Source organism: Trachurus japonicus, chromosome 17, assembly GCF_045865225.1.
Source record: "Trachurus japonicus isolate A0001 chromosome 17, Traja_1.0".
Taxonomy (NCBI): Eukaryota; Metazoa; Chordata; class Actinopteri; order Carangiformes; family Carangidae; genus Trachurus; species Trachurus japonicus.
The window spans coordinates 11,654,894-11,667,332 of NC_140923.1; the positions used below are offsets into that span (position 1 = coordinate 11,654,894).

At 39.5% G+C, this 12,439-nt stretch overlaps 1 protein-coding gene across 1 annotated transcript; it reads left to right on the plus strand.

Moving 5' to 3' along the window:
• Positions 1–4,868: 4,868 nt before the first annotated feature.
• Positions 4,869–9,926, plus strand: LOC146970188 (uncharacterized). The gene is made up of 2 exons (XM_085803701.1): positions 4,869–5,234; positions 8,641–9,926. The coding sequence occupies exons 1-2, from the start codon at positions 4,913–4,915 to the stop codon at positions 9,651–9,653; spliced, it is 1,335 nt and encodes a 444-aa protein (XP_085659827.1). The 5' UTR covers positions 4,869–4,912; the 3' UTR covers positions 9,654–9,926.
• Positions 9,927–12,439: the final 2,513 nt, after the last annotated feature.

A 12,439-nucleotide genomic window follows, 5' to 3' on the forward strand; every position in this document is an offset into this window, starting at 1 on the left:
ATAATTTTCATGAGAATTTGTCAGGCGAACAGTACTTTTTTTGGTCTTTTTTGGGATGTTGAGGGTGATATCTTAAAATTGAGTTGCAACAAACCCCAGAATGTTTTTTTCATGCCTCCCCCTATGTGTCAAGATACTCTCTGCCAAATTTTATAGTTGTATGACTATTTATGCCATTGTAGTACCTAAATATTTGCATTTACATCATTTCGCCAGCAAAATGACCCCAGAAAGGGGTTTTGGCCCCCTGTAGCTTTCCAGCAGCTAGTTGACCGGGTTGTCCACCCAGGTTTTAATCCTTGAAGTTCCTAGATATCATTTCTGGTGTCAAAGCTTTTACAACGCTCCGTGTCCGTTTTTTTGCTTTGCCCCCTGGGTATAATGGATAAATTCACAGTGCTGAATCAGCTATCTTGATCAATCAAGAACAAAAAGAAAAAGAAAAGAGAACGTGAGGGTCTCAGTCCACAATAGTAAATAAGTCCAGCAAAGAAAATAACTTTAGGGTATTTTTGCTTTTCATGTAATGCAAAGATTTTTTATACATTCTGAGTTCGTTTATCCATCCATTGAAGTGGGGTTTCACTTTGAGGTATTTGCATCTGTGGATGAAATGTTTCCCAAGGGAAATTAAAAAGTTCACCAAAAAGTCCAAGTTCTTTTCCTTTAACTGTAGTCCAACCTTGATCGACATCCAATTTAATGGGGGCAAAATAATGTGTTTAGATAACAACCAGTTTTGAAATGAAGTCCAAAATTGTACAACATACTCGCATTCAAAGAGTTCCTGTTACTTATTTATTTACCTTTTCTTTAAACTACATTTTTGTAATGATCTATTATTATACAATGCTTTGACTTGTCGATTCTGTATATCATACTTGCTCAATACGTAAAAAAAGAAAAGTTCCTGTTTAAAAATGAACCATTGAAGCAATATTTAGAAAGTAGCTATTACTTTGTAATACATAAAATTAACAATACAGAGTGAGTGAGGTCATAATCTATGATGGAAAATTGGTTTTAAAGCTCAACTTTGAGCCCCACAACTGCAGTTCAATGCTAAACTGAATAGATGAATAGATGTGTCGTTACTGTAAGTTTTTCATCATGAAACTCATAATCAGCTGTTCAGAGGACTGGTCGACACTTACAGTAATAAGGAACTGATGATAAAAAATATATATATTACAGTATTATTATTCTGCTAAACAACAAGATCATCTTCCAGCACAAGTTGTTCATAACAGAAACATTATGAGATGGATGGATGGATGGATGGATGGATGGATGGATGGATGGATGGATGGATGGATGGATGGATGGATGGATGGATGGATGGATGGATGGATGGATGGATGGATAGATAGATAGATAGATAGATAGATAGATAGATAGATAGATAGATAGATAGATAGATAGATAGATAGATAGATAGATAGATAGATAGATAGATAGATAGATGCAATCTTTTGTTAAATTTCTAAGTTCATTCTTTCACCACATTCGAATATGTTAATATGTTTTTCGACAACCAGCTAAACCTTAAATTAGATCAAACAATAGTCTGTTTAAGGTAATGCAACCACAGCCACTGGAGCCTTTGTTAGATCATCCCATTTTTTATTGTGTCCATTGTGCTCGCAGCCCAAAACTGGAGAACTTGAAAGCAGTTTCTTCTCTTCTCTTCTCTCTGTTTGTTTTGCCTTTTTATTTTCCAGATCTTTAGCTATCAGATGACTTCAACAGATGGCCACTGGTCAAAAGTATTGCCACTTTTGTGAAGAACTGAAATACAACAAAACATTTTGTAGAGTTTATTGGTCAATAAATATATTACAAGCATGCTTTTTATTTAATACATTAAAAATGTGCAGACCAAAATGATTGCATATGGTTGATATTTTAAAATCATATGCACAAAGTTTGGTGAATTACCAAGGGAACTTCACAATAACAAACTCTGCACCATAGATGAAATAGGTTGAATTGATTAGGATCAGACTCTTTGACCTCAGCTTTAAACTACTCTCATGGAAACAGAGCATCACCTAGTGGACAAAATTAGAAAGCACTGCTGCAAACACTTAAACACTGACTGATGGCAGTTTGTTTCAAGTTATATTGTATGATAATATTGTGGGGAAAAGTCTCAGAGTCTGGATCAGTGACAGATGTGGGGTTCAATACTGATACTTGTCGGTCTGTCCTTAGTGTAGACCCAACTGTGCTGTCAGATGACAAATATCTGCAATATTGGGGGCAAGTAAAGTTGTATTTACATTCATCAGACTCCACTTGTATTGTGCAATTTGTGAAGCTCCATGATACAAGTTCATATTTTTCTAAGGTTATGTATAACCACTGTTCCTTTGGTGATAAGTTTCTACATATTAGTCACCAAATTACTAAAAGTTAAACCAACTTTATGAGTCGTTCAGGAAGTCATCATAAAAAAAAAAAGTTGCAGTGTGAGGATTGAGTCACTATGCCTGGAAAAAGAAACATGTGGCAAGACTTAACCTACTAGAAGCACAAGGACATTGTCATGTATTTTATTCTGTCACCGTGGGACAGTGAGAAACAGCTTTTTTTAATCATCTGTATGTCTGGTAGGCTACACAATAAAAATCTTGAATCTTGAAAATCTTGAATCTTGAAGATGTTTTAGACAACTCTTATTAATTCATCCTTTCCTCTTCATTGCAGGAAGAAACCTATTGAGGCAACTTTTATGTCAGTTTTATATTATGGAGACATTTTATACAGGCATGCATGAGCTATAGGCCGACAACTCTACACCCACTTGACACCGTGTATCATTCAGCCCTGAGATTTATTACAGGCCACAGCTACAACACTCATCATTGTGACCTGTATTCTAATGTTAAATGGCCCTCGCTGTCTAACAGGTGTGATAGATCATCTTTTATTAACTCTTTAGTTATCTTTTATGCAAGTCTCTACCATACACGGTCAAAGGACTGGCTCATACTGCAGGTTCCCTCTGTTACTGTAACAATGAATTTGGAAAGTCCAGTTTTTCTTCCTGTGCACCTGCAACCTGGAACACTGTAAACCCATCTGAAACTTACCACACTTCTATCATGAGGACCATTTAAATCCATAACTGCATCTGATTTTACCCCCAATTGCTCCTGTTTAACTAGACTTCTCTGTTTTCTTTGTCACCTTTACTTTTTGGTATTTTGGATATGGTTGGGCCTATGTATGTTTCAAACGTTTTGTGTTTTGTCTTGTCCTCAAATGTTTGTTTGTTTCAACAATAACAATTAATCAATTAATTAGGCTATAATTACTTTTGATAATCAAACTTTTTTTTTAAATGTGAGGATAGAGAATTCTTTAACCTTTTAAAAACCAGCCTATTTTTTAGGCCTTTTCTCGAAAATTGCATATCCATAATAAAATGAGTATATCTCTGCAACCACAAGGTCTATTTGAATACTTTTGGTGTCATAGTAAAGGGAAAAAATTGAGGAATTGCTGAGATTTCTCTTCTGCTCTAAATTTCAGTATATCTGTTACTGGTGAAGAGTAAATGAAGATGACACACAGAAAAAAAAAAAAAAATTAATATTAGCCTTTAAAAAAAATCATATTTTTGATGAGTGCCCTTTAGAATAATGCTAATGAAGCTCAAACTCTCTATAAAATCACTGTACAACATGTGAACAAGTGTCTCTGCAGTGGTTGATTCTGATTAATTGAAGCAGGACAAAATTATTGAGATTTTACTACAAAATATTCAGGCGAACTTTCCAAAATGTCCATTTTTGGCACAGCTTGGAACCACCTGCTACTATAAACTATTGTTTCATCTTTAGTTTCACACAATTTGCATAAACTAACTGAAAATGAATCAGCCAGGACTGAACAGGGCCGTTGTATAGGGGAGAAAGGTGATGATAACTCTAGGGGCCCAGCGCCCAGTGGGGCCCATAAAAAACCCCAGTAGTCTAATCTTTGTATGACTGATTTATTCTGCGTAAGACCCTGACTATAGTACAACATCTTTCCAAGAATATTTGTCTTATTTCTTGTCCAAATGTCTCATTTCTAGTCAAAACTAATCTCTTTCCACTTAAAATAAGACTCATTACCTAAAAATTAACTTGTTTTTAGATCATTTTCACTTAAATTCACAATAAATAGAAAAATCTGCCAGTGAAAGTAAGTTTTTTGTGCTTGTAATAAGGATAAAAACTTGCTCCACTATCAGATTGTTTCTACTTATTCCAAGTGAAAATATGCTTGAAAGTGAAAGTAAAAAAAAAAGTAAAAAGTGTCTAAAAACAAGCTGCTTTTAATATGATGTGTCTTATTTTAAGTATAATGAGATTTGTTTTGACTAGAAATAAGACAAATATTCTTGCTAAGATACTTGAGTTTTTGCAGTGTAATGCTGCATTAGCATCAAAACAAAGAAGGCTAAATAAAAAACGATAATACATACGTAGTCTAAGGGGAAAAAAATGAAAAGTTAGAGGGAGGGGCCCACTTTAGTATTCTTTAAGGGGGCCCAGAATTCCTAGCAACGGCCCTGGGACTGAATAAGAATTGCATTCCTAATTCATTCAGGTCAGGTTTCCCCTTATGGGTTTCCCCTGCTGCGATATTTTGTCCTTTCCGGGACACCGTACCTCATCCGTCATGTGACCACGTCCGCTTCCTGTTACTATTGTATTACACTTCCATGTTTTTCGCCCTAAGAAACAGCATCGGTAATGTAAAAAACAAAAGGCCAAACTCCAGCGTCCAGACAGCGGTAGTTTCATGTTTTAATGTTTTAATGTCCGCGGCGGCAGCAGCAGCAGCAGCAGCGGCGGGAAGCAGCAGCAGCAGCAAAGGGCTCAGACCTGCGGCGACCTGCAGCAACAACAACAACAACATGTCTAACAACTGTGTGGCTTTCCAGAGCAAGTTAACCTCCATCATGGAGCAGCTCGCCCAGGCGGCCGTGCTGGAGATCAGCCGGCTGTGGGAGGACGGCTTCGCCCTGGTGCAGGTGGAGCTGCGCCGCAGGGAGACAGAGATCGAAGCTCTGAACACGAAGCTGCTGCTGATGGAGCAAAACGAGCGACTGTCGATGCTGCTTCAAGCCCAGAGTCAGAGTCAGAGTCAGACCAGCCAGACTGGTACCAATCTGTCCTCAGCATCTTCATCCAAGAAGAGAGAGCTGCAGAATCAGCTGCTGCCGCCCACCGGTGATGGTAAGGATCACAAGGATCACCGCTCAGGAGTGAGGTTTCACATGTTACTGTACTGGGATCAGTTCATGCATTCATAGGCAATAAATATAACTCATATAGTTTAGTTTAGTTTATTTAGATCCCCATTAGCTTTTGCCACGCAGCAGCTATTCTGAATATATATAGGGGAGACCGGGGCTTGTTGTCACACTTTTTACTCATGTACGAATTGCTCATCTTCAAAAAAAACTTTGAACAGTAATTCTTACATTAAATGAAAGCTTAAGGTCTTGGCTTGAAACTGGTACCCTTTTTTTTGTCTTTAGAACATATTGCAACAAGAAGTACTTCACCATGAAAGACACTCTGACACAATGTGGGTTGGTTGTCCCTGTGGAGGTTCAATAGGGTTTCAGTGATAAATTAGGATTTTAAAAGAAGATGTGTAACTTTCTTGTTTTTTAAGCTAGACACACCAAATAACTTTTGAAATGAATACCACCTCTATAATAATCACCAGCGCCCCGAAAACGATCAAATTATCAAATCATTATGAATAAGTTACCTCATTTGGCAACAACAAACAGCATACCAAGAACAGATAGCCTACATGTCCAATATTATATTAAGACTGAGGCAGGTGATCAGTTCTCTGAATTATCTAATGAGAAGTAAAATGGAAGAATTTGCAGTGCTATAAAATTATTTCATTGTGAAAGCCATTGTCACATGTGTGACAACCAACCCCCAGAGCAGTGAGACAACCAACCCCAACTGACCATTTAACAAACATGTTATAAGCTAACTACCACATAGCTTTAGCTTGCTGGCTAAAAGATGACTACTACAAAAACTACCACTTTTGTTTTGTAAATGAGTGTTTCATTGTGAAATGACTAGTAACGTGTAAGCTGTTATTACAAAAATAACACAAACATGAAAAATTACTCTGACCCATAAAAATGATAAAATATATCCTCACCTCAATGTTTAGTGTGCATTCAACAAAATGACTATTGCAAAATGAACAGGAAGTCAGGGCTCAAATTTAATATCAACATCATGTCACAGCGCCCTGTAGTGTGGCTGTAATAAGCACTGTGACAACCAACCCGTGAGACAACCAACCCCGGTCTCCCCTACTACCAGGCAAGAGTTTGGACACACCCATTCAGTGGTCTTCTTTATTTTTATTACTTTCTACATTGTAGATTCAAACTGAAGACATGAAAACTATGAAGGAAGGAACACATATGTTGTTGAGTTGTGTAGTAAACAAAAAAGTCTTAATCAAAGGGGACATATTAAGGAAATATCACTTTTTGATGGTTAGATTTGAGAATGATAATCATTTACCAAATGACAACCGTCAGTCAATATAGTCGCTAGATGCACTTTTTGGTTGATAGACTAACTCAGTGTTTTTCAACCTTGGGATCGGGACCCCACGTGGGGTCGCCCGGAATTCAAATAGGGTCTCCTGATAATTTTTTTATGATGATGATTATCTTAAAATTATAATTAAAAACACCACACACAATTTTAAACAACTGTATTCTATACCTTCACTTTTCTCAAATATAAATCGAGTTCAATAAAATGCAGCATATAGAAATATCTGAGCTGGCGCATCTTGATTGACGGCTGTGATTACGTGTCAGTCAAGATGCCCCAGCTCAGATGGGGTCACCAAAAATTTTTGAGGTCAAAATGGGGTCACGAGCCAAAAAAGGTTGGGAACCACTGGACTAACAGTTCTTCAGCTCAATATTCGATCAATTCTCAAAACAATTCAGCCTGTTTTATATTGTAAGAACTCATTTGGGTCAAACCCATTCAAGATTAATATTCAAGTTTAGCCTATAAACAAAAAATTGAAGAAGTTTCCCTGGCTGTGTTAAAAAAAAACATAATTAGGGCCACGGGCCATCGCACCGGGCATCGCACCGGGCACTACTGTTATTGTGTGGATTTTTTCTTCCATAATATTATTTTTCATCTTCCGGACGATTTTCGATTCGCTATACAAATTATATATCAAAACGTGCGGTTCGATCGGGATCGGTGTGCTATTACTTTTCTCAACAGTTTACGAATTTTTCGCGACGTAACGTGAAAAACTGCACAAAATTTTTGCATTGAAGTCAATGGGACGGGCGGAAAAAAAAGAGCGAAAAAGACCAATCATTGGAGTTTAACAAAAGTCTACTGCTCAGGCATACTTTCACCTAGAGACTTCATTTAAACTTTAAACAGTAGACACAAGACTTGTGTATTGTCGTATTACTCCACGTTTTGATAGGTCATATAGTTTTTGATCAATCCCTGATCAATGACCATGATCATTTTTGGAGAAATGATGAGATTATAATGGGTGTGTATTGGACGGAATGTTCGTGTCAGAGTGCGTGACATCATCGGTTAGAGTGAGAGAGTGAAAAATCATTCTGGATTTTTTCTGGATAAACTGTCAGCACGGCCACAAATTAAACTCTACACACATGATTTTTTCAGAATTTGTAAGACAAACTTGTTATCTCTCATGTCATGTGCTCAAAATATCAGAGAGACTTACAGAACTTACAGAATCAGCCTCTGAGTGCGGCCACGTCTGTCTCTGCTCCTCATTGACTCCAATACAAATATTTTCTGAGAGGAGCAGAACGGACCGATGTTTTAAAACTGCCAGCGTCTCCAAAATATTTACTGTAGAAACACCAAATCGTACCGAAATTTTCAGTAAGTCCTTAGAGCAACGTTGATCTGTGTTTTGTTCTGATAGGAGTTACCGTTTTGTCACAGTAAGCCTAAATGTGAGACCGGTGCAGAGGCAGAAAATCGCTCTTTTTCTCCACGTTTCTGTCTGTCTCAGCCTGCGGGGGCCCCTATCGCCGTGGTAACCACCTCGAGTTGCCGTGGTAATGTCTGATTCTCAGGCCAGAGCTCGTTAACTTCATAAACAATCCACCTGGCGCTCGTTTAAATGTTTATAAACACAGACACAGCTAAATCAGACTGACACAGGATGCAGCTCATAGTCTCACACACACACACACACACACACACACACACACACACACACACACACACACACACACACACACACACACACACACACACACACACACACACACAGACTCTAGAGCCAGCTTCATGTGATTACAGTTACACACACACACACATCAAAACACACAGGTAACATACAAATGCGTGCGGAAGCGCGCACTCCTCTCCCACACTCTTGACCTTAAGATTGTGGGTTTGATTCCCATGTTGACAGAGATGGCAAAACCAGCAGTAGCCCCGTGGGCCTTTCAAAATTTCCCCAGAGGAAATTTTCTAGTTTAGTGCTACAGTTGTGTGTAAAATTGTGATTTTCAAGGCTATTATAAATGTTAAAATTTCTCCTGCTTTGTTGTTGTTTCAGGGCCGATTATCGAATCAGCCCAGAAGTTATGTTCTGACCCGAGTGTCCGAGAGCGGGCGGACGGCTCAGTGACCCACACGTCACCTCCTCCTCTTCCTCCTCCTCCTCCTCCTCCTCCTCCTCCTCAGACAGAGGAGGAGCAGTGTGAGCGGCTCAAGTCCGACTGCTCCTCCGTCTACTGCGGGAGGGACGACGTGGACGTGGACGACGACGACCTGATCGTTAAGCTGGAGGACGAGGACGAGGTCCAGATCGTGGAGCAGATGCAGCAGATCGTGGACCACCACCATCACCACGACGACCACCACATGGATTCGAACCAGCAGCAGCAACAACCCGCCGAGGTCCTGGAGGAGCAGCAGCCCGAGGCCGAGCAGTGGACGTCCGTCTTGGTGGGAGTCGTGGACGATGACGAGGAGGAGGACGAAGACATCATCGACGACCCGGACTGCGTCTTCGAAGCGAAGCCTCAGGACTCTGAAATCCTGCTCATCCAAAACGCCTTGGACATCTACGACGGCTCGGCAGCAGCTGGGACAGAGACTCTGTACTCGGACCGGTTCACGAGGGACAACGCAGCAGCAGCAGCAGCAGCCGGAGCGTCCAGTAAATCGAAGGCGGCTTCTCTGACTTCTTTCGGCCAAGCTGCTCATCAGCCGAGCGCTCGACCCACGAACGCGATAACACACTCCTTCCGGTTCCTCTCGGAGAAACCGCCGCAGACTAAAAACACGTCGTCCTCCTTTAACCCCGACAGTCGACTGTTTCTCCTGAACGACCCCGAGTTTCACAAAACTATGATAGCGAGCCGCCGCATCAAGGAGAAGTGGTTCATCTGCCCGTTCTGCGGGAAGAGCTTCGACCGCGTCAGCCACCTGGAGATTCACCAGCGCATCCACACGGGGGAGAAACCGTACACCTGCGACACCTGCGGCAAGTGCTTTTCTCAGAGGAGTAACCTTCGCACTCACCAGCGGACTCACAAAGAGGGTCTATCCCAAAACGCAGTTTGATTTAATAGAGTTTTTGCGGAAATATATAGAGAACTAGGATTATTATTATTATTATTATTATCTCTGTGGCATTTATGTCTAGATTACTTAACAAATTCTCTTTGTATTTTGATAAGACTCAAACGTAATGTAGCCGACTGACTTTTACTGTGCACATTTTCTTTCCTTTTTTTAATTCTGACTTTGTCATAGCTTTTGATTGTAAGAGCTGAATTTGTAACTTGTGAACTCTTTGTAAATCCAGACAGTATAATAAAGATTTATATAAAAAAACAGGGGTAAAACTATGACTGTTGAGCTGTGTAAGTCATTGTGCAGCAGAAAGGGTTAACCCTCTGACAGCCCTCAGCATGAATGTTTTCACTCATTCTCCGTTTTCACCTCCTACATCAGGAAAAAAATAACAGTTTTCAACACATTTCCTTTCATTTGATGGAAAAACAGCAAGAGGAGAGCTCAGCTGTCAATCTTCTAATTCTTTTGAAACAGGGCATTCAGTAAATTTGGTCACAGTTCATACACAGTGCAAATTGTGTAAAGTCTCTGCAGCACTTTGAGGTTGCAGCTTTACAGCGTTAAATTGCAGCTGCAGCTCTGAGGCCGTTTTTATCCAGCTTCTTAGAATAACTCCTAACAACGCTGCTAAGAGTCGACTTATGAGTAAAAAAAAAAAGTTTGCTGAAAGCTGCACTTTAAAGTTACTTATCGAGCGTCTTACTCTGGACTGACTGTCGGTCTCAGAGCTGAGTAACAACAGATGACATCACTTCCAAGTCCATAGGAATGACCAATCACTGAAGGGAATCCTTTATCTCAGAATATTAGTCCAGTAATTTTAGGCCAAAAAAGGGGTCAACGTTAAACAAATTGCAACAGAAGCAAACTCAACTGATTTTGTGTCCTCAACATGTCCTGAGTGAGGGAAAAAAAGCCCCGAAGAATCCCATTAGGGGAAAGTTTCGAAAAACACCCAAACATATCCCATTTATACGCATATTAAAAAGAAATTTCACGGGAATAGGGTAAAATTTTTAACCTTTAGATATCTCCATGAAAATTACTGAGTTGATTACTTACATTAAGACAAACAAAAAATGTATTACAAATTTTTAGAAATTATTTGTTAACATGAGCAAATTTGCATAAATTTGCATAAATTCCACCATTTTGACGGCACATGTATATATGAAGTTGCTGTGGTGGTACCAGCATGAAAATTGGAATGAGTTGACTCCATTGGTCAACCGACAAGTTGACCACTTTAAATTTCAAGATGACTGCAATTTTTCAAGACAGCCACATCCTTAGTAGAGCAGGTATGACATGCTCCGTCTCTATTAATGCTCATGGGTAGCCTAAATTGGTTCCATTCCTTAAGTTTTTTAACTGTAATATGTTAACAAGATTGAACAAGACATTTTCATCTGCTCTACCCAATGTTTAGATCAAGTGTTGTAGGCTATGTATGCAAATTAGCCATATGTAATTGGATTATGCACTGTTGGCTCATGTCATACCTGCTCTACTAAGGATGTGGCTGTCTTGAAAAATTGCAGTCATCTTGAAATTTAAAGTGGTCAACTTGTCGGTTGACCAATGGAGTCAACTCATTCCAATTTTCATGCCGGTACCACCACAGCACCTTTATATATATACATGTGCCGTCAAAACGGTGGAATTTATGCAAATTTATACAGATTGGCTCATGTTAACAAAGAATTTCTAAAAACTTGTAATACATTTTTTGTTTGTCTTAATGTAAGTAATCAACTCAGTAATTTTCATGGAGATATCTAAAGGTTAAAAATTTTACCCTATTCACGTGAAAAAAATTTTTTATATGCGTATAAATGGGATATGTTTGGGTGTTTTTCGAAACTTTCCCCTAATGGGATTCTTCAGGGCTTTTTTTCCCTCACTCAGGACATGTTGAGGATACAAAATCAGTTGAGTTTGCTTCTGTTGCAATTTGTTTAACCTTTTCTCATAAAATGACTGGACTATATAGAAATATTTCAGTGAATAGTTAAAGGAATAGTTCAACATTTTGGCAAATTGGCCCATTGCCATAATCCCTATAGTCATAGCAGTAGGTTCGTTACCTTTAATTGTCGGTGCAAGCTATTTTTAGAACGGCGGAGCAGAGCCGTGAGCTGCTCAGAGCTACGCTACGGAGGCTCATTATGGGATTTCTTGGTTTCCCTCATCAAACTCATCAAATACACAATCCAACAACTCCACAACGCTCTGGGGGACAAGTTGTGACCTGCACATTCACCACGCTATGAGATAATAACACAACGTTACCACACAGAGTTGTTTTAGAGGTAAATACAGAGACTGTTGATGAAAAACTGTCCCTGAAGGCAACGCACATCAGAGGTTTTGCATGAATTTACCTCTACAACAACTCTGTGTGGTAACGTTGTGTTATTATCTCATAGTGTGGTGAATGTGCAGGTCACAACTTGTCCACCAGAGCGTTGTGGAGTTGTTGGATTGTGTATTTGATGAGTTTGATGAGGGAAACCAAGAAATCCCATAATGAGCCTCCGTAGCGTAGCTCTGAGCAGCTCACGGCTCTGCTCCGCCGTTCTAAAAACAGCTTGCACCGACAATTAAAGGTAACGAACCTACTGCTATGACTATAGGGATTATGGCAATGGGCCAATTTGCCAAAATGTTGAACTTTCCCTTTAAGTTTGAGAGTAGGACTAAATTCCACAAAGACTAAAATGTCGCTCTATGACGTTTGATACGTCCCCTGGTGTTTCTGGGTCAGTTAG

Coding starts and splice junctions, on each gene's coding strand:
- LOC146970188 (XM_085803701.1), top strand. CDS start 4,913: ATGTCTAACAACTGTGTGGCTTTCCAGAGCAAGTTAACCTCCATCATG. Junction 5,235..8,640: donor GCTGCCGCCCACCGGTGATG/GTAAGGATCACA, acceptor TTGTTGTTTCAG/GGCCGATTATCGAATCAGCC.